The sequence below is a fragment of the Sorex araneus genome, chromosome X, assembly GCF_027595985.1.
Source record: "Sorex araneus isolate mSorAra2 chromosome X, mSorAra2.pri, whole genome shotgun sequence".
Taxonomy (NCBI): domain Eukaryota; kingdom Metazoa; phylum Chordata; class Mammalia; order Eulipotyphla; family Soricidae; genus Sorex; species Sorex araneus.
In genome coordinates this window covers 59,619,862-59,646,886 of record NC_073313.1, presented here as the reverse complement: position 1 = coordinate 59,646,886, position 27,025 = coordinate 59,619,862, and the positions used below count along the sequence as shown (strand labels likewise).

The 27,025-nt window shown below is 47.5% G+C and overlaps 2 protein-coding genes across 2 annotated transcripts; both read left to right on the top strand.

The window, feature by feature from the left end:
• Positions 1-5,521: 5,521 nt before the first annotated feature.
• Positions 5,522-21,124, top strand: LOC101553149 (gamma-aminobutyric acid type A receptor subunit theta). Its single transcript, XM_055121091.1, has 8 exons — positions 5,522-5,670; positions 7,365-7,453; positions 15,133-15,200; positions 16,819-17,039; positions 18,277-18,359; positions 18,757-18,894; positions 19,472-19,624; positions 20,856-21,124. The coding sequence occupies exons 1-8, from the start codon at positions 5,522-5,524 to the stop codon at positions 21,122-21,124; spliced, it is 1,170 nt and encodes a 389-aa protein (XP_054977066.1).
• Positions 20,902-23,902, top strand: LOC129400007 (gamma-aminobutyric acid receptor subunit theta-like). The gene is made up of 2 exons (XM_055122226.1): positions 20,902-21,127; positions 21,614-23,902. Exon 2 carries the CDS (start codon positions 21,641-21,643, stop codon positions 22,436-22,438), a length of 798 nt encoding a protein of 265 aa, XP_054978201.1. The 5' UTR covers positions 20,902-21,127; positions 21,614-21,640; the 3' UTR covers positions 22,439-23,902.
• The last annotated feature ends 3,123 nt before the right edge of the window (positions 23,903-27,025 follow it).

Here is a 27,025-nt window from a genome sequence, read left to right as displayed (position 1 = left end):
AGGCTATAGAAAGACATTTGCCCCTTGAATAAAAGAAATGCATTAGGGATTTGGGGGGAAACCATTGAAATTTCTCTTAGAAGATGGTCTTGGACAGATGTGTCCAGAGTTTGGTTTGCTATAGGGACTTTTGGAGTTGCAGGAACTCTGAGGGACCCCTCAGCCCAGGCTGCAAGGAGTCACCCTCAGGTCAAGCCCCAGAAGCAAGTCAGGAGCTCTGACTCTCTCAGAGAGAAGGTATTCCTGTGTTTAGCTGTGTCTATACCCTGCCGGAATTAACTGAGTAGCTACTCGGGAGGTGAGTGCACGTGGGGAAAGTGGAAAGGTGCAGAGGATTCTTTGTTTCCTATATCCCTTCGATTCTTCCAGTTCAATCACCTTCACTTCCGGTAGGCTTTACCTTCGGTCAGACTAGTCTTCCATTCAAGTCTCAAGTTTTATTATGATCTTTCCTTCTAGAAATTCTATTAGATTCTTTTTTGATCTGTGATATCACAGGGTATGGTCTTCTGTTCCCTGAAGGTAATTTAACATTTGTCTTCTGTTTTTCAAAACATGATAGATCATAATTAGAGTCTACTGCATGCTTCTGGTCACTGAAATCTTTGGGAATTTGTTTTTGTCATCTTATCTCCCCCCCCCCACTTTCCTGATTGTTATGATGTTTCTTTCCTGTCTGGTCTGCTGCTTTAATTACAGTTTAGGTTGCTGGGACCACCTGCATGACCATAGGCTGCAAATCCACCTGAGGGCTTCTCATGCCGGTTATCTGGAGAAGTAGCTCCTCAGTCTCAGCTCAAAGAGGCAGCAAGGCCTCTCCAATTCCGCACTTATTTGGGCGTGGGGCCCTACTTCTGCCCCCTTGACTCACGTTGCCTCCAAAAGCAAAACTCCTTTTTCCAGCTCTGTTTCAGGTTCACCAAATGCCCTCTAGGCCAGAGCTGCTTCTGCTGGCCTTGCCTCCCTGACCTCTGGCTTCTTCTCCTCAGTTTTAGCCTCATTTTTTGCTCGTCAACTATCCTGAGATATTACTGACATATAACATATTTAAGTTGAAGTTGCACAGCACGATGATTGACACAAATATATATTGTGATAGAATTACCACACGAGGTTAATTAACATTTCTACTCCTCATGTAATTACTTTCTGTATGCATGGTGATAAATTTAAGCTCTGTGGAAGTATATTATTGGTAGAGCCAGCATGTCGGACACTTGGTCCACAAGACATTCATTTTATAATTGAAAGTTTCTCCCTTCTGACTAGCTTCTCCATGTTCCCTATCTAGAAGACAAACACCTTCTACTCTCTCTTTCCATTGAGTCAATTTCTTTTTCAGTTTCACATCTAAGTGAGACTATCAAGTGTCTGTCTTTGTCTTTCTGACTTATTTCACAGAGGATAATTCCCTCAGGTCAATCTATGCTGTCATAAATGACAGAATGGCCTTGCACGCTGCCTACCCAGGTTCAGTCACCAGCACCGCCAGGAGTATTAGCTGAGCACAGAGCCAGGAGTAAGCCCTGAGCACTTCAGGGTATAGTCTAAAGCAAACAAGCAAAACTCTTATGTCCATAAGAGTTTTATGATATAAATTGATTATTTATATGTCTTCATTTGAAAAACAGCTCCTCAGTGTCTCTGCTCATATTTTATATGATTTATTTGATATGCCAAAAACAGTAGCAAGTCTCACAATGGAGACGTTACTGGTGTCTGCTGGAGCAAATCGATGAACAACAGGGCAACAGTGCTGCAGAGCTATGTTTCTCCTGTTCAGTGGTATGAGCTCTTTTATTTATTCTGCATGTTAACCCTTTAGCATAAATGCGATTTAAATATTTGCTTCCATTCTTCAACCCTTTATTTTTTCTTACTTTTCATCTGTGCAGCAGGTTTTCAGTTTGATATCATCCCACTGGTTGAGACTTTCTTTTGTTGCTATAATTTCTGCATCATATCCAAAAACCACTGCCCAACACATTTTTATCCCTCTGGTTTCTTCCATGTTTTACAGATCAGGTCGCACATGTATGTATTTACTCAATTTCAAATTAATTTTTGTGAGTGTTACAAGATGGAAACCATTTCTGGGTTGTTTGCTTGTTTGTGTACATAGGGTTATCCAATTTCCTCAGCACCATTGACTAAGACGTAATCCTTTCCTGATTAAGTCTTCCTGGCACTCTCATCAAATTCCAGTGCTCTGTATGGCCTCTGGATTCTGTTCCAACGGTCCCTATATCTATTTTATGCTTTTCTCACACTGTTTTTGATTACCATAACTTTGTGATATAGCTTGAAATCAGGACTTGTGATGCCTTCAGCATTGCTTTTCTTTCTCAGTGTTGATTCTGCTATTTGGAGTCTCTTATGACGCCATACAAATTTTAGGAGTGTCTTCTCCATTTCTGAGAAGGGTGCCTTTGGAATTTAAATAGGGATTTTTTTAAATCTCCAGATGAGCTTCGTTGTTCTTAGCTCTTTATGAAGGTGATTTCTTCTGATGTCTCATCCCATTTGATTGCCAAGCTTTTCATTGTCAGGAGCAGAGGGAAACAATTCTCCTTAACTGCTCTTACTGACCACTCTGCTAGTCAGTGCTTCCTTTACAATGGAACAAAGAATTCTTCCAAGGCACTATTCCGAGTCAGTCATTCCCTTCCACTTGATTCCAAAATAACAATTAGATTCTTTAGTCAGGATCAGAAAGTCTGAAATGATTTTCCCTACTCCTCCTTTTTCACACTGGGTGTGTATGGTGGTGAGCAGGGCTGGGTTTTGCTTAATCTCTTGCCTTTTATTTCTTTGACCTCTTGTTTTCCTCCAAGCTAGCTAGACTGCAGTCAGTTGGAACATTCCCTGTCATGTGGTAGATTGGGGTTCCTATGTGGAACCTGGGGATATGGATAGGCTAGTTTTCAAGTCAGTGCTCTTTCCCCTATACCTGAGATGAGAAATGTCCAGCACGCAGGCCACTGAAGACCAGCAAAAACTTGGTCTGGCCCCAGTTGATGGGACAGACCATGGTGCTTTTCACCAGCTCCCTGCAGACCTTCTGTCTATATTGTATAGTCCACAGATGATGTTAGAATTATCCAAATAGTCCATAACAGAAATAAGCTCCCACAGAGCCATTATTCCCTATTCAAAATTATGTCTGTTCAGCCTGGATATTTACAGGTATTCTAATCAACTGCACAAATGATATGGGCATTTGCTTTTGCTGCTAGTTGTCTTGTGAGTTCGAAATTTCAAGCAAATGCCCCTCCACGGAGGGCCCCTCTCTGGGATGTGAGTTCTGGACATGAATTCTTCCTCCTCATTCTACCCATCATCGCACATAAAATCCTAAGCTTGATTCTTGGTTTGCTGATAAATAAGGCACCAGCCGACTGCCGGCCGGCCTTCGAACACGCTGATTCGAAACAAATCTACTCCCACCTGCTGGCGGTTTCCTGAACTCCATGCCAAGTTGAGTTCGACTGAGAAACGGGGTTCTGGAAGGAGCAACCAGGGAGAGGGGTTCTGGTTCTCCTTCTGGTGCGCTGGGACCTGGGGCCAATCCTTGTGCTCTGGATCCTTTGGTTCCCCCATCTGACAATCCAGATAGATGCTTGGGACCAAACGTCTGGAATGGTCCTGACATGTCTACCAAGAGAGAATTCTCTCTAGCAGGATGAGCCAGAGACCAGGGGCAATTGGGTGGGTTGTACTGAGCAACTGTGGCATGCGCCATCCATTTGGCTTTCCGTGCCCAGCAGGAAGCAAAGCATCTGCTGCAGTGGCAAAGAGAGGATGGCAAGGGAGACAGGAAAGGAGCAGGAAGCTTGACCCCTCTCTAGAGAATCACCAAATATCCTGAAGGTGAGAGGGACTTCCGCTGGACTTACTAGAAAGCAGGGAACACCACGACATATTTTCAGAGTTTGATTATAAGCCAGCGAAGACAGCAGGGAGAGAAAGTTCAACCCTTAGATGGATACAGAATGATCTCTCTCCTACGAGGGACACAAGGTAGTGACAAGGGTCCAAAGGGGGGACGACAGGGGTGGCTGAAGGGGAGGGGCCTTGGGATCCTTCAGGGAGGGAGGTGGATACATTGGTGATGGGTCTAGAGTTGAAATGATGTGCATGAGAAACCATCATTAACAGTACTGTAAACCACAGATTCTCGGTCAATAAAAAGATAGTTTAAACCCTTAGCTGTGGGAAACGGGCAGAGGGGCAACTGAAGGTTTTCACAAGAAAGCAGCCCAAAGAGTGACAGAATGCTGAGCAAATTGGGAGCGGGCTGCAGACAGGTGGGTGTGAATGTTCTGGGGAGCAGAGTGAGATTGAAGCCAGTTTTCATTGGTTCTAACCTTTCTCAACTGCGCGCCTTTAGCTTCAGCACTGGGAAACATGACTGAATTCTCTGTTGATTGCTCCTCAGACCCCTGAATTCTTGAGATCTTTCTTTTAAAAAAAATCTTTTTTTACCGAATCACTGTGAGATAGACAAAAAGCTGTTCATGACTGGATTTCAGTCACGCAATAGTACAACACCCATCCCTCCACAGGTGAGCACCAGTGTGCCCAGGTTCCCTCCCATCACCCCCTCACCACCCACCCCCACCTGCCTCTGTGGCAGAGGCTTTTCTTCTCTGTCTTGAGATCTCTTTCTGAATTGCTTCCTCGTGGGTTTGATACCGGAAGGATGGAGGGGATTAGGTTATCCTCTGAGATCTTTCTCTTCCAAGCGCTTTCCAGGGAAAGTACTAGAGGTTTCCCCGTGCGGGAATACTGTAGTGACCCCTCTGCCTGCTTCTCCCCTTTCCTGATGGCAACCCTGGACCCTTGCTTCAACTCCGCACGCTCCGACTCAAGGCTCAAGATGACCCCAGTTGGGGAGCCCTTTCACTTCCCCGTCACTTGTCTTGGGGACCCAAAGAACTCTCTAGAAAATTTCAATCTTCAGACAGCTGGGGTCTGAGCTCTGTCAACGAAACCCTCGGTGATACGCGCGCCACTGCAGGGAAGAGTCGGGGGAAGCTGCAGGGGGACCCCCCACCCCTCACCCTTCGCAGTGCCCAGCTCTTGCGGAAGGCAAATTCGGCCAGAGAAGTCTAGGGAGCCTTGGGCACACAAAGTCAGGGCCCCGGTTCTCCCGAAAGGGAAAGGAGTATTTTCGCAGACGGAAAGGCAAGTGCGTGTTCAGTTCCTCTCCAGCCACCCCCCACCCCCGGCCAGGCCCCGCCCCGGTCTGGCCCGGCGGGGGGGCACGATCAAGCATCCCATTGGGGCGAGGAGCGAGGCGGGGGCAGGAGCGCGCGGCTCGGTGCCCCTCCTGGCGTCAACCCGATTGGCTAGGCCGGTGCGGCCGTCGGAGAGGGCGGAGCCAGACGCACCGGCCGCTCTGCAGTGGACGCTCCGGCCGGTCGCAGACGGAGCGCACCTCGGAGTCTGGGCGCCGCTTCTCCCGGACTCGGAGCCGCGCTCTGCCCTACCCTCCCGCCCGCGCCGAGCAGCCGCAGCCATGCGCTTCCGAAGGACCCTGCGCCTGCTCGTGATGGTCATGTTCATCAGGTCCTGGATCGCCGACGGCCAGGACCGCCGCGTCCCCTCGAGAAAGCAGCACGATGCCGGCGCCCAGGCGTCCAAAGACCTGAAGGAGCGCTATGCCTAGTAAGCGGCCGCCGCCGGCCGGGCACGACACGGCAGGGGTGGGCGGGGGGAGCGGCCTGGCACCGTTTGGACAGAGCAGGTGGGGCCGGGAGGGGGGAGGCGAGAGGGATGGGGGCCGGCGCTCACCTGGTCCTGCAGATCATCCCGCCCGGCGGGCGCCCCTGCCGGCACTCGGGGGTGGGGGTGGGTCCTGACAGTTCCCCCAGGAACGGCGCCGCGGGTGGCGCTCCGGGGACCACGCTCCGTGGGCGCGGGTGGCAGCGCGGAGCCCGAGACTCGGAGCCCGGGCGAGCGGCGAAACCTAGACAGCAGAGACACCTGTTCGAGTTGGATGCTCTCCGAGTTGCATGTCTTTTGTCCGAGTTGGAGCGCGTGGCCCGCCGCGGCTGCGTGTCTTTCCGCCCGGCGCAGACCGGAGTGACGGACTCGGCCCCCTCGGAGCCGGGACGGTGCCCGGCGGCCGCGCGCCTGGGACGGGTGTGTGTCCGCGCGGTGGCGGCGGCGGCGCCGGAGGCTTCGGGCTTTGTTTCTGCCATCTCGAGTTTGTTCGGGTCTGCGCTTGTTTGAAGAGATGTTGAAACCAGCAGCCTTGACATGTAGATTACACCGGAGCGCGGGTTTTTCCTTGGCCTCTCGGCTGCGTTTTACTGGCAGATGGATAACGTGTGGTGTCAGACAGGTGGCCGTGCCTTGCTTTAATTCAGGAATAATTCCTGGGCACACTTTGGAAGGGTGCAGAATGAAATTGTACCGCCAAAGATGATTCGGAAAATGTTGAAATGGCAAACCAGAAAGAACACGTATGCAGAAAAAGGTAGAGGGGGGGGCGCGTTGGGCAGGGTTTCAGCCGAGTCCTGCAGTGACCTCAACCCAGCATATGACTGCGCCAGTGAGCACACATGAGCTCAGGCGAGCAGGCGCGCAGGTTCGTGCACACACGCACACAGAAATTTTCAGGGACTGACTGACTTTGGTCAGTGGTCAAACACCTGAAGGATCATGGTGATACCCGGGCCTGCTCTCATTCTCAAGCCCCTTGGGGGGAGAGAGAGCCTGGCTGTAAGGGTCTAGGTGAAATGGGTGAGCACCGGAGACTTCTAGAAAGATGGGCTTTCTGCAGAGATTCTTTGGATCCACTTCCATTTGCTCCCTGAAGACCCCAGTCTGTGGAAGGGCCCTAGGTCCCTCCTATCTGACAGGGTTTGTTCAGAAAAGTGTCTGACATGTGATGCGAACAAGTCTCTGTCTGCCTCAAGTGCTTTGTGGCGAGTCTGGGAAAGTGGTAGGCCAGATCCAGCCTCAGACTGACAGTGACAGCCCCAAGGCCAGCCCCACTGCAGCCTGCTGAAAGCTGGGGCTATTGGCCTCCCGCTTTTCAGGGGCCAGAGGACTGCGTGTGGGGGAGGAGGCGCCTCCGCCTCCGACATCCTCACACCTCCCTCCCCCACCTCCACCCAGCCCTGCCTGTCAGTCTTTGGGCCCCTCCCTCTAGATCAACGTAGGGAGGGGGCTGGGGGAGGAGGCTGCAGCACACTGCGCAGCTGTGTGTCAGGCTGACTCACTGAGGGAGGGAAGGAGGGAAGCCGCAGGGAGGCGTGGGGACACGTGTCCGTGTGTGTGCGCCTGGCCGGTTGACACCTGCCCCTTGTGCTGTTGTTCTCGGACTGGCACTGTAACCCTGACTTCTGTTTCAGCAACAAGTACGCCAACGAAACCGTGGTGCTCGGCATCGTGGACAGACTCTTGTCCCGCTATGATAACCGTCTGAGACCAAACTTAGGAGGTAAGACAAGGACACACGGGAGAGGACGCTGAGTCAAGGGCAGTAGAGCCCCCACACGCCCTATGTAGCATCTCCCACTAAGCTTTCTCTGTCCCCACACGCTCCTTTACAAGAGCACAGGGAGTGGAGAAACGCCACCATACCAGGTTGCAAGACGGGAACCCAAACCCGGCCCCGGGGCTCCAAGTTTCTCCTCCTCCGTGGGGCGGGTCCACTTAAGCACGACCCTCCCCCCAGCTCAGACCCGCTGGCGGCCCGAGGTTTACTTCACCCACCAGCCCCACCAAACCTCGTCATCCCTTGCCCTTGCACCGTCTTTAAACATCCAGCCCGATCCCCTCAGGAGTGTTTTCTGGCTTTGTTTAACGGTCAAAGAAAAAGTCAAAGCCTTCAGCTCCACACGCGGCTCTCAGGAACAAAGCTGAGAAATGATTCGTCCCAGCCTTATGGGACAGACGCCTCCCCCCATGCCTAGGGGCCACAGTGGCATTCCCTGGCTGGGGGATGCTTCTTTGCAAACTCAGAGTGAGGAAGACACAAGGGCGCCTTAAAGAGGTGTCACTTCTTCCCGGGGACCGCCCTGCTGCCGCTTCCAAGTGCTTCTCTCCCCAGGGTGGAAAAGCAAACGGCCGGGCTCCCAGGGTCCCTGTGAATAGGGATCCCGGGAGCCCGGGGTGCCCTGCAGCACCACGTGAGGGGGGTAAGGCAGGGAGCGGGGCGGGGAGGGGGAAGGGAGGTGCATGCCGCGCTGTCTTCTGCTGTCTGAGCCCGAGACTTCAGAGACCTGCCTCCAGTGCCCAGTGGACCCCAGGTGAGTGTGCCACGGGTGGGGGTGCAGGGATGCAGCCAGCCCACACCCCGTCCTCTCTGGTCATCCAACCCCACCCCTTCCTCTTTGTTCATTCCCCCTTAGGGGGCTCTCAGGTCTTTTCTAGGATTCCTGACACCTGATGCCTAGCGGGGGATGGGGGTGGGGCCACACAGCACTGTCCGTGCTTGCAGATCTAGGGGGTTGGAGAGCCTCACTGGAACAGAACAGTAGATAACGGTACAGGGAGATCCTTGGAGGGGGCGGGGGGAGGATTGGGGGGGTGGGGGAGGGAGAATGGTGGCGTTTCACAGACACACACATACACACACAGAGCCCAGGTGCAGATGAATTTCTAAGCCTTCAGGGACCCAGGACCCTGGAGGAGGAGCATAAAGAATGCGGTTCACCTGCCACTGAGCCCTCCAAATGGGAGCATGGGATGGGGTTCTGAGCTGACACTTTAGTTGGGGACTACCAAGAGGAGGGGTCTTTAGTGGCAGGGAATGTTCTAGGAAAAGAAGTCTGACACTTTGACCCTTATGGGGTTTGTTGCCACCTGCCACAGCTTCCAGCCTTGAAAAACATGTGGGGAGTCTGGGAGGCTATATAATAAAGAATCTTTTCTAGAAAGCCCCGTCGCTGCATGGCACATAGCCCTAAATGCTAGAGTTGAGGTTATGCCCTCAACTGAGGCTCATTTCTTCCCAGCTGCCATTCATACACTTATTCCCAGTAGCCCTTTACTTTTTTGAACCACCAGGAAGGAAATAACATTCGCCTTTCTGCAGCTTCACTTCTAGACAGTCAGCTTGCAGCATCACACGTGTTTCCATAGCAGCCAGGTGATGTCATACACAGGAATAATGACGTGGCTGGGGTGGGCACGGAGGCAGCTTTTGCACAATGTGCAAGTCATAAAAGTGTATTTTTTCATGGCCCTCTAGATAAAATTTATTGTGTACTTTCACATCCAGCATCACATAGGAATCCTGTCAGTGGGCAGTGCTAACACCTACACCTGGAAAAAGCCAGGGAACTAAACCTACTCATAAGTCTGTCAAAGTCGCCAGTAACACACTGGCACACACACACTCATAATGTACTGCTGAGCACACTCCCAAACCCACTCACAGAGATGCACTCACATACACAACCCACATATTGACATCTGCACATAAATGTGCTCACACATCCACTCACACACAAACATGTTCTCATACAGACTGATACATTCATTTACCAAAGGCATGCATTCACATGTATGTCTGCATATATTCATATACACATGTGACAGGCTCACACAGCCACTCACATGCATATTCACAGAGAAACACTCATAAATTCTGACCCATAAATTCTGGATACACAAACAAGCATATGATCACATACACACACATGAACATTCTCATGCATCTGGTCACATGCAGATATGCTCACCTGTATAAACACACTCACATTCATCTGATCAACCTCATTTACACGATAATGTTCGCAGATTCACAGAAAAACAAAAACATGCATTCAGTCACATGCAGACATTATTATAACAAACCCATCCCAAGCCCATTGAGATGCATTCATATTCTTACATATGCAAAGAAAAATGATCACACATTCAGACATTCACCAACACACAAATTCAGGTAGATGCACTTCCATTCATTGACAAGCAAATCACCACATTCTCACAAACACATATTCATACACAGTTAATAGGTTGCATGCACATGCATGTGCTCGCAGACATTCATTTACACACTGGAAGTTCAGAAATAAAGAGACTGAACTGAGAGGAAAAGAAAAACAAAGTAGTACTTGTAAAAACAAGTATTCATAGTCACATAATGATACTCAGGTACATGCACATTTTAAACACCTATATGCACACAAGTATGTTCATGAATCTATTCATACCCAGACATTTCCCATACGTACACAGACTCACAAATTCAATCACATATAAACACTCACATGCAGATGTTCACATAGTTATAAATATGGAAGCATGCTCACATGTCCACTCAGACAGGCTTACATACAAAAACAAACTCCAAAATTTATTCATAGACACAGTCAAATATATTAAAATATTTGTGGTTTCACATTCACACACATAAAAACATACACACACAAACAAGACATCCTATACACAATAATACACCAGAAATTCATTAACATACAATACATTTATATACATTAGCAAGCACATAATCACATGTACAAATAAACGTACATTCTCTCACATCTACTCATGGGTAGCACCTTCACAAATCCACAAATTAATTCACACAAAGACATAGAACTCTTGTACATGCTCACATATTCAAGTACACACATGAACATGTTCACATATCCACTCACAGACTTGATGTCATACACTAATACTATCAAAAATTCATTCACACAGATATACATGCTAATGTACAAGCTCATAATCATATATTCTATGCATACAAAAATGAGCACATGCCCAATCACATAGACTTCCCCTTATTGAAACACAACTTCATTCATACAGATGCACTTGTAGTCATATGCTCATGATCACACATACACACATAAACATGCTCACACAGTCCACTCACATGTAGGCACCTTTCATGCACAAATATACTCATATTCATTCACATGCAAATACTCTCATTCACATACATGAGCACGTTCACATATCCACTCACATGCAGATTTACTCCTCCATACACATGCAGCCTCACATATTTATGCACAAAAACACATTCTCCCCCACACCCACGCTGACATATTCAGAAATATGTGGCACCTTCACACATATATAAACATCGTCATCTATTCAATTCCACTCACAAATTTTTTTAGATTTTTTATTAGTGAATCACCGTGAGGTAGTTACAGACTTACAAACTTTCATTCTTGCATTTCAGTCATACAATGGTCGAGTGCCCATCCCTCTTCCAGTGCCCATTTTCCACCACCAATGGTCCCAGCATCCCTCCCCCCACCCCCACCCTGTCCTCCCCCAACCCCACCCTGCCTCTGTGGCAGGGCATTCCCTTTTGCTCTCCTTTTGAGTGTTGTGGTTTGCAGTAGAGGTATTAACTTGCCGTCATGTTCAGTCTAAGTCTACTTTCAGCCCGCCTCTCCCATCCCGAAGGGCCCTCCTAGCTAGGAGGTCCCACTCACAAATTTATTCACACAGAGACACATGTACTAAGGAATATGCACACGCATTTACCTATGCATGGTATTGCCACCAGTTATAGAGCCATGTTCACATATAAACACTAACATTTATGACATGCACACTTAAAAATGTTTGCAGGCAAATCATCACATAATCACATGAACATGCTTAAATGTTTCCTGATGAGGAAACACCCTCACACAAATACAAATTTTCACACAGCCATATTCACATGTGCATGTGTTTGTACATACACACATGCTTACATGCCCATTCACATATAAACATTCTCATAAACAAAACACTCATGAATTCATTTTCACACTCACAGATAAGTGAATATGTATTCAAATACACATGATATTCTCCCTATCCACTTACAGACATGCTTACACAGTAAAAATTATTTAATGCATACATGCACACACTTTAACATACTCACTAGCACATGCTCACCTATTTACATACACTTGTTAATCTGCTAAGACATCCACTCACTAACACCTTCACAAACACATACTCAAACTGACTCACATACAGACACACTTGCATGCTCATGATCACATATTCACACACATTGACATGAGTATACATCCATCTGTGCACACTTCAGAATCCTCAACACACTCACAAATTCATTCACACAGATACAGTCATATACATTTACATACAAATGCTCACATATACACAAAAACATGCTCACACACCAATTCACACTAGACATAATATGCAACACATAAGTTAATTTACATGCAGATTAATTTATATGCATTAACAAGCATATGATTACATGTACAATACACACATGCATGCTTCCACAGCCACATGTTCTCATGTACACAAATTTGCAAACATACACGTTCACATATTTATATACACATAAATATATTCCCACATGTATTCATAGATCTGCTCTCAAGCACATTCAAAATTTATTCACACATGCACACAAACACAGGATCAAATAACTATGTATATCAAAACATATTTGTGTATAAATGCAGACAACCCTGAAATCAAACACACAAATTCATTCAGATAACATACACTTATACACCCACTCACATGTACACATCTTCATAAACATACAATCACATGTACACTTTAACGTATTCATATACACCAACACTCACAAAATCTTTCAGACACAGATACACTTGCGTATGTGCACATGCTCACCTATTCACATCTGCACAGGAACACAGTCACACTTCCATTCATACATGGACATGCTCACAGGCTCACAAAGAAGTCACATAGACTCACATTCATGTGTATACTGACATGCACTCACATTCATGTGTATACTGACAAACTTATATACATATATGATTGCTCCCAAGCATCTACTTACACAACCAAATGTAAAAATTCATTCACAGAAGACAGCTGGTTCTCATGCTCACATAGACATATAAACACGCTCAAATATCTACTGACACTGAAAATCCTCATTCACACATTTACACATAGATGTTCATGTGCACACATTCACTTCCAGACATGTTCATAATATACAAACATACAAAAGCATCACAAACACAGACACAAATTCAGTGTGTGCTCCTTTATGAACAATCGCAAACACCTATTCATATATATCACATATAGAGTCACATACAAAATGCTCACCTGTTATGTGCTCCAACATTCAAATAAACCTGATACATGTACTAATGAAGAAAATATGCTCAAAAGTTTACCAGTATATGTACATGATCACATGTGCACATGAACATGTTTGCTTTATGCATTCACCCTATATGTTAGCATGGTAGTATTTACCACTTAAGAAACATGATCACATGAACATATTCATTACCACTCTTACATATCTGCATGCATAAACACATGCATATTAATATTTTCAAAAATGCATTTACATCATTACAGTAACACATTAACACATAAATATGGTTATGGGTTTACTAAAGTCATTATGTCACTTTCATTCACACACAGATACTCATTCACTGATAGACTCAGATATCCAACCATACACCTAAATTAACACATGCTGTTACACTTATAACTGTATCACTGTATCACTGTCATCCCATTGCTCATCGATTTGCTCTAGCGGGCACCAGTAATGTCTCCATTTTGAGACTTGTTACTGTTTTTGGCATATCAGATACACCATGGGTAGCTTGCCAGGCTCTGCCATGTGGACGAGCTACTCTCAGTAGCTTGCCGGGCTCTCCAAGAGGGGCGGAGGAATCAAACCTGGGTCGGTCGCATGCAAGGCAAACATCCTACCGCTGTGCTATCACTCCAGCCTTATAACATGCTCACAAATTCATTTAAATCCATATACTCTGTTCACAAGTGAGAAGTGCATTATTCTTGATAAATATTGACATAATGTGATTTATTGCCCTTACTATTTACATATGAAGAAAGTTGCACATACAGTCACCAAATACCACGTTCACTCACATGCATTATAGGCAGTCACATGTTCATGTTCACTTGCATTCCCAAATTTGCATACATACAAATACACATTGACTTATACATTAAAGAATTGCTAACGTTTACACACTCCTTCAGTCAAGCACATTAACGCGCCTGTACAGTCTTACCCGAAACATGCACACACACATAAATACACAGACATGTTAATTCAAGACATAAAATAGTTCCACTTCTGTGAAAACCCTATACTTGTAAACATGACCACGCATTCACTCACATGCGTCTAGATTCATAGATACATGAAAGAGTGAATGGGCTCACACACAGACAACTCCTAGTCACTACTGCACAATAGCTCCAGTGTATGCACATGCTCACATTCTTGCACTTTCTTACTACCTCACAAGCACACTCACAGGAACACACTCATACTCAGTCATGTTTACATCCCTCCCATGAAAACACTGAAATATTGAGTTTTTAATGTTTATACACTCAAACATGCTCATAACAAATTAAAAGTTCATGCTCACACATTCACCTGCATGTAAACATGCTTACCTATTTGAAAGAAAACACAAATTCATTCACACACATGAGCATAGATATACAAACACAAATTTGTTCACATGTGCCCAGATACATACACTCACATGTAATCCCACACAAACATATGCACTCACTGCCCCTGAGCATACTCATACATCCACTCCTGCAAGATGACTCTATATACATGCAACACTTACTCTCAGATATCACGCTCAAGCACACGAACATGTTTATGCATCCACTCTCACAGTCATGACCATATGTGCTCATGCACACAAAGGGACACATCCACTCATATGGGAACACACAGTCCCTCATACGTGGAACATGCTCATAGACTCACATATACACCTCACATAGTCATTCACACAAAGACATACATCCACTCATATATGGACATACACAAACATGCTCACATGCACCATATGACAAATATCTTTTGGTTTTGAGCTTGTTTCTGTTGAGTTTTAATTAGGAAAAAATCTAGGAAAGACTGCTTCATTCCTTTCTTTACTTGTTTTATCATATCATGAAGCCTAGAAGCTCGAAGTGCTTTACTTGCATTAATCCATGAAATCAGTGTTGTCGTTTTCCCAGGAGAAAATGAAGTTTGAAGAGTTTAGGTAACTGGCTGAAGGTCACAGATCCAACTGGGATTCAAACTCTGACACTCTAGCTCCTGAGCCCATGCTCTAAACTTCTCACCTACCTTGCATGTAAGCATGTCTTTCTGTGTTGTAGGTGCCCCTGTGCCTGTGGGCATATCTCTGCATATCACTAGTATTAAGGATATCTCGGAAGAGTCTTTGGTAAGTATGTCAGCTTCGGCAAAGGGCTTGGGGAAGAGCAGGATCATAAGCCAGCCTCAGTGGCTGGCCCACAACAGAATCCACATGGAGAAATCTTGTAGGTCTTGGAAACTACTGTCAGTTAGGGGGAAAGTCGATAAATTCATGTGGATTATGAAGCTTTTAAAATACAAATACAAACTAGGGACCAGAGTAATAATATAGACCAGAGTAATAATATAGAGGGCCAAAATTTCTAGAACTCCTATCTTGCGAAACAAACTCAGTATAACAAGTGTGAAAGAATAAGTCAGAGTGGGCTAACATACTTGGTCACACAAAGGGCTGGGGTTGGACATGTATGTATTTCTTTGACTGCAACAGAAAATATTTAGGCAGTGATTAGAATGTTTGAACAGGGAGTTGACTTTTATAGAACTAAATAGCAAAGAGACATATGGCAGATGCCTGATCTTGTTGTTAATCAGTAAAATATGATATAAGACCACAGGGAGAATCCACAAGGTTGGAAAAAGTCCAAAGTCAGAGGATTCCCGTCATGCAGAGGCAGGAGCATTGAACATTCTTCTCCCTCTTGGCCGGTATCAACTCCAGCTTTGACTTCAGAGTTTTCATTTCATCCTGATTTTGGTATGACAGTCATATAACCAATAACATATGTAGTGTATTCATAAAGGGTCATTATCCAAGAATAAGAGTAAACAAATGGCAATGACACAATTTGACCCGAATGAATCTCACAAGTAGAAGGTTTTTCAAAAGAAGTTAATTCTGCCCTACAGCATGACTCTCTTTTGAAACAGTTTCATTGTACAGTTCACTGGAACTCCAGTGGAAACAGAGGGGATCAGAGGGAGAGTGCCACGCTCTCACTCATCTTCACTATGTAGAGGAACAAGAGCAGGGAATTGAAGGTGTCAGATGAGGGCAGACCACTGGCGCTGCCTAACAGAATGCAGCGAGCAGGGGAGTAGGGTGCAGCAAGCCGAAGATTGACTGAATGTAACATGACGTCACTGCAGAGTGGCGGGTAATGTATCCATCAGAACCATCAGCATCAACACCATTGTGAGTATGTGACCCAAACTGTAATAGTATTTCAATGGGTTTGCTAATGGAGTTGGGTGGGGTGGAGGAGTGGACCATGGGGTATTGGTAGGGAGGTGCCAAAGCTGGGAGTGCCCATAAAGTTGGGGCACAATTAGCTGAAACTACCTTGACCAGTATCATAAATCAGAGCACCTAAATCAAACTGGGAAGAAATAACCAAACAAATTTTAAAATTCCACAGTAGGTCCAAGCAAGCAGCATATTTTCTAGAAATACATTTGTAAACCACGGAGTTCTAAAGAAAGGGAATTGTTATCACTACAGGCTAAGATAATGGTCCAGAGGTGTGGAGAAAATACATTCTGGAAGAGACGTGTTAAAGCTTGAACAGCTGCTAATGCTCTTTCCTAACTCAGAATCACCAGGTGCATTTTGATATTTGATGTTTTGATATTCCACATACAGATGTTTTGGTTCTCCTCTCTGTCTGTCCTGGGTCTATACATGCTCCATGAAAATGGAGAGCCAAGTAAGCTCACTTCCTGTGGGGCCTCACCTCTCTCCCCAGGATTATACCGTCTCCATGTATATTCATCTGACCTGGAAAGACTCACGTCTAGCATATCACGAAACGGACCTGAACCTGACGCTGAGTCACACGATGCTTAAGAAACTGTGGTACCCTGACTGCCACATCGTCAACAGCAGGGACAATTTCATGTACATGGAACCTCTGGAGAATCGCATGATTCGGCTTCAGCCAGATGGAACTATGCAGTATGGCATGAAGTGAGCTCCGGGGCCCTGGGGATGTTTCCAGTGGGCTTCCTTCTTCCCACTGAGTGTCTCAGGAACACACATAGAGAGAGGAACCCTGAACTGTCCCCGCATGTCTTGCACTGCCCCTCACATGTCCCCGCCAGTAACTGAAGTGTGGGCCCCCCACTCCTGGTCTCAGGCATACGGTCCCTGACTTCTGCTCTTGCTTCTGTCTAAAGTGGCTCGTTGCCGCCTTGCCCTTCCTTCAACTCATGCCCAGCTCCCTCTTTGTCTGTTCCTTGTTCCTCCCAACCAGAAGAGCCCTTTGTCCACTCCACATCCCGTACCTCTGTGTTCTCTCTTACTGCCTTTCTGCTTGCCTGAAAGCTGAAGCCTACGCAGTGATGGGGGATCTGAGTGCGCAGTGCCTCAGTGGTCGTAGGCTCTCATGGCACCCTATGAGAGACAGGGCTCAGATAATTTCTCCAAGAAGTTGCAGCAGCAGAGTTCAGCTCTCTTTCCAGGGTGTTCCTCCTCTGCCCTTTGTCTCAGCTCCATCCAGTTTTTCATGGACCAAGGTGTGGGGGGCCAGAGAACGAACTGAAAGGAAGGACTCAGCAGAGAAAGGCTACCCAGGATACAGGAAAAGACACACACACGCACACACACTTCTCTACAAAATGGAAATCAGGGAAGGGGTCAAAGGAAGAGGCTGGAGCAGGAAGGCAAGAGCCCCAGGGGCACGTTCTTTCCCTCTCGAAGGGCTTCTACCTCTACCCCTGCTCCTCCAAGCCCCTCCTCAGATTCCCTTCACGGGCCCAGCACCTGACCTGAATCCTTTTACAGCTCAGTACTCTCCTAGGAAGCTCCCCCAGAGAGGGGGTGCTGCCAGAACCGCCTCCATCCATAGGCTAAGCTTGTCCTCACACCTGCACACACTCTTGGGAGCTCGGCATTGCCTGCCGCCCTCGCCTTCAGTCTTTCTGAGCGCCTTCCTCTTCACACAGCTTCTGTTCTCCACGTTATGCCACATTTCTTGGTTTCTTGGACTTACAGGTCCCTCCCCTCCTCCCCATCCTCCCTACTCAACTGCAACTCACTTTTCCTCTGGAAAGGAAGGAAGTAGAGGGAGGACATCAATGTAATGTGAGCACCTGAGTCAGTGCTGGGCCCCTCCCCACTACACACACTCCTGACTGCTTCTATCAGAAGCATTTCTTGCCTAAAGTTGACTTGACTTTCTCTTCTTCTTCCTGTTCCCTTGCAGACTCACCGCCACAGTACCTTGTGACATAGATCTGAAGAACTACCCTCTGGACAAGCAGACCTGCAAGCTGGGGGTGGAGAGCTGTATGTAGAGCACCTGCGGGCCTCCCCGAGGGTCTCAGCCCCTGGGGATCTAGATGCAGATTTGACTGTGAGGAGGAAGGCACAGCTCTTCTCTTCCTCCCCTTCCTTGAGGGAAACATCAGACAGCAGAGATGCACATGGCATCTGGGAGAAAGGGGTCTTGACAGTATAAATAACCCCATCGGGAAATTACACCCATACCTTGTGATCAGAGAATTGTGCACAAGCTACTGAGTATGATCAATTCTCTTTGCCCTGATTTCCTTCTTAGCTAAGGAGTTCTACAGTAAGGGTTCTCTTCCCAAATAGCCCTCTCTCATGCTCAGACTCAGAAAAACATGAAGGAGTCCCTGATAGGCCCCTTAAGATGAATGGACTGTGCCTTTCTCTCCCCCAGATTCCTACTCAAGCGAAGATGTCACATTCTACTGGAATGGCAATGAAAAAGCCGTCCAGATTTCTGAGGATCTGATCATCCCTCAGTTCACCTTCTTGGGAAGGAAACTGGAGCACAAAGAATCCAGTTTCTACACAGGTGAATCTCATCCCTTCCTCCTTTCCATCTCTCGCCTCTTCCATGTCCTGATCAGCTCCAGGGTCCTCTGCCTTTGACTCTCCACTCTACGCTGCCTCATTTCTCCTAGTTCCTTCTGCTCTGGATAGCTTCCACCCCACCCTCACCCCCCTCCAACGAAAGTGCCAATGACTTTCCTGCTGCAGGTGAGGAAATGCATGGGGAAGCACTTGACCAGGCCTAATCCTGCATAGGCGAAAAGGGTTCACGCTCTGGTTGATTAACAAGAGAGACCAGTGTCTCTCCCTTCATCTTTTTGCAGTTTTGAAAGCTTTCATTCTTCTCCCCCGACACACTCTCAGTTAGTCTGGAGCAAGAGAGGAGGGAAGGAAGTGAGAGCAGACTTGGTGCCTACGGGCCAAGTAATCCCCATCATTGTCACTGGTCTTAAGGCAGCAAAGAGGGTCAGGGGTTCGAACTGCTCAGGAGGGATCATCAGAAGTGGATACTGCCATCACTTTCCCCTCCATCCTGCAATTCTTCACCCAGAAAATCCCCCGAGTCCTACTGCCCTGATACTAGCATGTTTTCTTGCCAGGTTCCTACATGAGCCTGGTACTGACTTTCTGGATGCAGAGGAAGTTGTCTGGCTACATTTTGCATATCTATTGGCCTCTCATCCTCCTCACTATTACCTCTTGGATCACATTTTGGATGAGCTGTAAATGCTCCACCTCTAGGGTGACACTGGGTAAGTCCTGTGCCTGCCACAAGCAAGAACTTGGGTCATTCTGCTCACACAAAAAGTTTAGAGTAAAAAAGGAGTGCCGGGAATATCATTTGCCTGTTCAGGCAAGAAAATAGAGATGGAGCCTTCCCAATGGGTATCTCTGTGTAGGTGCTCAGGTAATCCCCAGCACAGATGCTGATGTTGCAAACAGGTGTGGGAACAAGCAGGGCCGGGATCTTGACACATTGTACCCAAAGTAGCGGAATTCATTACTTCCTAGCTTCATACAGTTAGATCAGAGACCCAATTGAAACAACACTGGTTCGGCATCATATCAAAATGCCCTGTCAGCCCACAGAGAGCTTCCGAGTAGCCATCCCTGCTGATTGCCTAGGGATCATAGGGAAGGTCCCTCCATCCTATTGGCTGTGGCTGTGCCAAAGGCCCCAGACATTACATGATGCACCCTGCCTGAGATCCATCCCAGGACACCAGGTCTCCTGAGCATCACCCACTGTGTCTCAGGGGTCCCCCAAGCATCACCTCTAGGCCCAAGCAACTGCATCTACAGTCCCAAGAGTGATGGAGCTGGAGTGTGAGAGCAAGGGAAGGAGCTTGCCTTGCACACAGCCTGTCAGGGCTCAATTCCTGGAACCCCATTAAGTGCCCCGAGCCCTTCCAGGAGTGATTCCTGAGTGCAGAGTCTGGAGCAAGTCCTGGGCACTGCTGGATGTGGCCCCCAAAAGGAGAAAAAAGTTCCAACATTGAACTTCCAGGCTGGTTGGCCAGAAATAATAGAGCACCCATGAAGTGTTACTTCAACTGGAATTTGAAGTCTTAGGAGGCAGAGACACAGAACTTGGCATTCATTCACTGAAATGAACGAACTTGATTAAAGTCACAGGGACTACTACCTGGGGGCAAAATCACAGGTCCTGGGAGCAGGAGTTGGGGTTTGTGGGGTAAGTGGCAGAAATCAGCAGGGGCCAACTTGGTAAGAACTTCAAATTCCAGTTTAAGTAGGTAGAACTTCAGTTCTTTGTATTTTGGTTTCTCTGGGGGACATACCCAGTGATGCTCAGGGCTTACTCCTGTCTCTGCACTCTGGAATCACTCCTGGTGGACTCAGGGAACTACCTGGCTCAGGTTCGATCCCCAGCACTCCACACGGTTCCTTCCTGTGAGATGGAGATTTGTGGCTTGCCGAGAACTTCAGCCACCTGAGACTAACCTTGTGCCCTGGTGTCCACAGGCCTGTCTTCGACGCTCATCCTGAACTCCCTCAGCACTTTCGTGCGAGAAAGCCTCCCCCAGATGACCTGCATCAAGGCCATCGACGTCTACATGGCGGTCTGCTTCTTCATGGTGGTCCTGTCCGTGATAGAATATGCCTTCATCAACTACGTCTACTACAACCGAAGGAACATCCGAGGCCATAATAGGCGACGCAGAAGAATCCAGAGAATCATGGCCCGCTATCGCTTTGAGGAAGTATTTTTCCTAGTTTTCTTTTTAAATTGAAAGGTAGAGCTTCCCTTGAGCAACCCTTAAGCTTAGCCTGTCCACGTTTCTTTACCGCCCCCCACATTCACATAAGGTAACAAAGAACGAGACAGTTTATCGTCCCCCTCTCCTGGGTCAAGCCCTTATCCAAAGTTATAGACAAGCCTGATGAATGGCAGGACTAGATTTGCTCATCCAATACGATCCTGGGAAGGTTGACCACGGGGAGGCAGAAAGGGAACAGCAGACACAAGGCACGCTAGCCTCCTCTTCCTCCTTCCTTTGCCTGCCCAACTCTCCAAACCATGCTTAAGCTTTTGCTGCTAATGGTACCTTTGCATGCACCAACCCCCACTTCCCAGAGAGATGAACCCACCTTCCGAGGAGCCGGGCCTCCTCCATGCACCAGAGTGCCCAGTAAAGCAGCCGCCTCAGGGACATGCAGGCAGGGGGATTGCGATGCCGCGGGTCACGACGTGTAACAGCCTTTTGGTTCTAAATCTGCAGCAAAACGAGCAGGAAACCACCCAGAAGATGAGGGACATAGAGGCTGGCTACCAGCTCCCAGGTCCGTATGAGGAGCGCCCCACCCCTCCGTCCCCTCCAATCGTGATTGTTCACCCAAGACCTAACTCTGATGACTCTCAGAATGTGTCTGATGATGAAGGTGCCTCCCCAGCACGTTCCGTGCGGCAGGCCAGGCGGGCCAGCCCGGAAAGCTGCAGCCCTTTGAGCACTGTGTCCAAGTCAGCCCCTCTGGCCAGTTCCGAAAGCCTCAGCTCCCTGTCGTCTGTCTCCACTCAGTCCTCTCGAGCCACGAAGCAAAGCCTAAACGAGGTGCCCCCCACCTCCGCACACACCCCTTTTGACTTCCTGGAGGGCACCAGGGCCCTTCCCTTCAATAGTCTCCTGCATGCGGAGGCCCACGGCCACCCTGACACTGAAGACCTTGATGACACATCCACCTCAGGTGTGAGCCACGATCAAAGGCCCCGAGAGAGGCAAGACAGCGACTTCCCTCGTAGTCTTGGTGACATCCTTGAAGACGATCCCATAGACCTGGCTGAATACATCCAACCCAAGCGCAGTGCCTGCAACATCGAAGAGGGACCCAAGAGTGACGAGGGGGAGAGCTCAGACCTCAGCAGAGAGTTCCTGGGCCCCGAGCAAGACAGCTCCTCTGATGACGACAGTCTGCCTGACGATGCCACATTCATGGAGAAGATCCTTCACCCCTCCTATATCCCCACCATCGACAAGTGTTGCCGGATCATCTTCCCACTGACCTTCCTGGTGTTCAACATCTTCTACTGGCTTTTCCATTTCATGTAGGCCCTCGGTGCCATGGAGCTTCAGGCATGCTGTGTGCTGCCCTCATGTGCCCTTTGACTGTTTGTCCCCATTTCCTTTGGGTAGCTTTTCAGACTCAAGGCGAGGAGTTGTCACAAAGTTCTGGTTGGAAGAGGGGGTGGCAGAGTTGGAGGAGAGCAAGACATAGATTTTCCTTTCCTGCTAGAGGATACACACCTTTCCTCAGAGTATGACAAACAGACAGGACTCGGGCAAGCTGAGGTGACTGAGAAGAGCTGCGTGCACCCAAGAGGCCAGTTGTCTAAGGAATTTAAGAGGCTTGCTCTTCCTCTGGGGCACTGCATTTCTCTGTTCCCTTTGTCTTGTTTTCTTTTCTCCTACAAGGGATTAAGGTCCTTGCTCATGGCCCTCTTGGGATTACATAGGAGAAAGTCAACTGGGTAGGGCTGGAGTGCACAGCGGGAGTGGCTGGCCTTGTCTGCGAGCTGCAAGGTGCTGGTCCTCGGGAAGCTTGCAAGTACCTCTCCCACACTATTTTCTGCTGCATGTTGTATTTAGTGTTATAGTTCAGGGTAGAGAGTGACTCAGGGATAGCCAGTGGGTCAGGTGATGGAGTAAAAACATAGTGCCTCCAGTAGGGCTTTGCAGGAGGTGAATGATAGGGTTGGGGACCACCCAGATTTAGCAGCTTTTGAGAGACTGGAACTTCTCTTGCCTAGTTCCGCTTCAGAAAGCCTAACAATAGAGACTTTGTACATCTGTTGAGATGAGTTGCTCTCTAATCACAGAGCAAGAATTTGGTGAAAGAAAACCAGGGGTAGGCAATGTCTGCCTTGCCAACCGATCAGAATTAGCTGATAAGAAGAGTTGTGCATCTAAATACTAATCCTTCCCATCCATTCCATACTTAGCAAGTGTCAGTGAGCTTCTCTGACTCCACATCTTCAGACAGGTGCTGTGGGAGCCTGAAAAGGAAAAACTGGTCAAGAGGGAAAATAAAACTTGTGCTTTGAAACGGGTTCTGGTGAGTAGTGGAACCATGCCACTTGTTCTTCCTTCTTCTCCTCTGAACACTCTCAATGAATACTTTGCCTTCTCTGGTCCTTTATTAAAGGGGGTTCTCCATCTAGCACTGCTTATCTGCCGGGTCCCAGGATGCATCTTCCAGCAGCTCTGTGGGAAGAGGTTAGTGATCTGCCAGTGAGCATTAAGCAAGCCACTGCCCACCATGAGGAGCAGCTGAGGGAGGTAGAATGCCTGAGCTTCAATTTGTCAAGTCCATTTCTTCATTGACAAAGGCCCTGTGGTATCAAGATTTCCCAAGTGCTCAACCAGTATCCCCCTTCCTTCCTCTGAAACCTCTCCTACCCTCTCAGCACCTCCCCTTTGAACTGTGTTTGTGTGATTGTGTTTTTGTGTAAAACTGATGTTATGTGCGTCATGTAGCTATGTACTTATGCCCATTTAAGGAGCTATTTAGCTCTATGTAAATTGGTACAAATCTATACTAGTGTGTATATGTGTGTATATATAACAATGTGTGGATGCTTGTGTGTGGCACCCCTACAGAAGGGTGTGTGGACTTGTGATTTGTGTGTGTGGTGTGTACCTACATGGCTATATTTTGGTGTATATAGGCGCATAGTTTCATACCTGTTTATTTCTCTCATTTGAATGGGTGTGAAAGGAAATAGATCAGAAAGCACAGACTGTCTTTGGTGGCTCTTGGAGAGCCGCCAGGATGCCCTTGGCCCTTTTCCACACAGGGGAGCCCCATGGCAGGCTAAGTAACTGTTGTTTTTCTAATTCCCTGTTCCAAGGGCAGGGTCTCCCATTCCTCCACCATCAAAGGAATCGCCTGTAGTCCTGGGAAGTCATCATTTTGCATCTTGAGGTAGGAAATCTCAGTCATGGGCTGAGCGGGGGCTGCAGAGCATGCTGCTCTGTTCTGAAAGAGATGCTTGGGAAGGAAAGGAGTGCTAAAATAGAGGTGACAATGCATCGAGGACAGAAACATCCTGTAGAAATAGGGTTGGGTATCTGAGAGATGGAGGGATGGTTGTATATAGCTTTTTAACTCATTCTTTTATTCGAATCACCTCAGAAGCCTGATGGGATGAAGGCTGGAGACAACAGCATGGTGGATGAGGTGAGGAAATGGCCCACGGGATGCTCACAGTTTGGGGAATGGCTGCATGCCCTAAGGCAGTAGGCCCACTCTGAGGTGGAGGCACTCAAATGGCCCATCTTGTGATAGTTGTTGGCAGAACCTCAACCTTGTCTTGGGAAGATGTCTAGAACTTCTACTCTTGCCAGGGAACAAGAAAGTCAGAGAGGTGGGTGGGAGAATTGACTAAGGAGGAAGTGTGAAGGAGCCACGGACTGACCAGCAGGCCTTCTCTCATTTGGTATGTAGGTTAGAAATCCAGCCTCCCACATGCACAGACCCACCCAGACTACATACACATCCACACGCACATATGCAGATATACCCAGGTAGCACTCATCTTCAGCAGTGTCTCTCCCTGTACACACCCAGACACACTCAAACACAGAGAGCTATACATACATACTTTCATAATCACACTTGATGATCATTAAACATACTTGCTGTCATATTTGCACAACATACTTGCTGTCATATTTGCACAAACACATTTTGCAAGACAGCTGAAAGAAAGTTGCCCCGGGAATGTTTCAGATTGTGTTTTACTTTTTGGAGACACCTCACAGAAAGATCCAGGTTAGATGGGAAATTGCTATTGAAAGCCTTGCTTGTGAGGACCCAAACATTGGTTATTTGATTTGTATTTGGCATTTTGGTAGCTTTTGCGGGACGTTGAGCCCTGTGGGAGATGGATAGTTCTTCAGAGCAGTGGGAACAAAAAAGAGGTTTGTAAGATGTGTCTGGCAGCCACGCAAAGGAAAGGGCTAAAGCAGAGGGGCTGGGGCTGAGATGCCAACTGTAAATATCCTTATTTATAAATACTCCTATCTGATCAAGAATAAATTGCCCTACATTGCTGCAATGAGAGCAGTTGAATTTCGCTGCATCTCACATCCACTGTGTTAGACTCAGTGTCCAGATGAGGTAGTTTGGCTCCTTTGGAGGAACCGCCAAACCCCTCCAACCCCCTTGTAATGTTCTGTGTGGGTCTGTGGTCAGTGTTGTCTTCTTTCATCCCCATCCTCAACTGTGTCCAGCCAAGCAATAACACTTCAACTGGCTGCCTGCACCCCCTCACACCCCTCAACTGTCAAAGGTCAGAGCACTTTGGGAGGCCACCACAGAGCGTTCCTTGGGTCCTGGGCCAGCAAAGGGCACGTTCTGGCAATGAGTTTGTTTGAAACTTGGGTAGAAGCAGGGTCTTGCCGAGACTGGGATGCAGTGACTCCCACTTGACCTCTCCACCACCTTCTCTTTCTTTCTGTCACTTGAGATGCCTCATGGAGTCCCTCTAGAACCCTTAATGCACAGCAGTGGGGAAGACACAAAGTGGAAGTGGGTGACAGGTTTCCTGGTCAGTCTTGGCAGTTTCATCTGCAACTGTGGAGTACCCCTATAGAGATCAGGGATGGTCCCTTGGTTCTTATTGGGGCTTACCAAATGCATCCTTACCACCTACGCTATCCCGTTAGCAGGAAAGTTGCAGGGTCTTGGCATATTTAGACTTGACTTTTGCCATGGTGGTGGCCATTTGTAGCAAAGGTTCCTTATTCTATCCATAGATGAGCTAGCCTTTGAGTTTTCAGGTAATGAATGTGTCCATGAAGCTCCCTATCCACCTGCATGACATCCTGTGATGAGTATTAGAGAAAATTATGACTTAGTCTACTGAAAGTGTAGTGTGTTCATGGTAGTTGTGTAATGTTCCATGAGCAATGAGAAATCTCTTAAGTATTGGGTGTTCAAGGGAGGGAGTGGTGGGATACTGTCTTTCCCTGATAAACATCAGTTAGTAACTGACCACATTTGGCCGGGGTCATCTAGACTATATGTGCAGGGCTCAGTAATAGCCAGCTAGAAGTTCACAGGTGGCCATGTTGCCTGACCTGACATCGGGCGGTGCCAGAGAACTCTTCAGAAGGCATTTCAGGCAGTGCCATGGTGAAGACAAGAAAGCCCAGAGAAACACAGATGTGCACTGCAAGAGTGGTGAACAGTAAAAGAGGAAGAGGAGTGCAAGAGAGGAAGAGTACAGAGAGGAAAAGGACCACAAGAGAGGAAGAGGAGTATGTAACCAGAGTCACAGGGACCCCCTGCAGCCCCAGCCCCTGCCAAGATGACCCAGTGCCCCCTTTACACAATCTTGCATGAAAAATAATATGATTTGACAAATAATCTGATTCATCAGAATGGTAACACAAAGGTTTGTAAATAGTCAAAAATATCGAATAAACATGTAATGGCAAATATGCTATGTGTCATGGTGCTTTATCTGTTGCTTTGGGAGGGAGCACAGAAGGGACCCAGGGAACTTGGCTCTCATCATCTGCATTCACCTTCCCATGACCTTGTACATTGACCCACACCCTGAGACATGGTTCTCAAGCAGAGGGAAAGTAGTAGCATCCAGGGGAAATTGGCTTACACTTTTGCAGCAAGTC

Excerpts from the sequence above, each read along its gene's own strand:
- LOC101553149 (XM_055121091.1), top strand. The coding sequence starts at position 5,522 with ATGCGCTTCCGAAGGACCCTGCGCCTGCTCGTGATGGTCATGTTCATC. Across the intron at positions 7,454-15,132 it reads TCTGAGACCAAACTTAGGAG|GTGCCCCTGTGCCTGTGGGC; the intron begins GTAAGACAAGGA and ends TCTGTGTTGTAG. Across the intron at positions 19,625-20,855 it reads CACCTCTAGGGTGACACTGG|GCCTGTCTTCGACGCTCATC; the intron begins GTAAGTCCTGTG and ends TGGTGTCCACAG.
- LOC129400007 (XM_055122226.1), top strand. The coding sequence starts at position 21,641 with ATGAGGGACATAGAGGCTGGCTACCAGCTCCCAGGTCCGTATGAGGAG.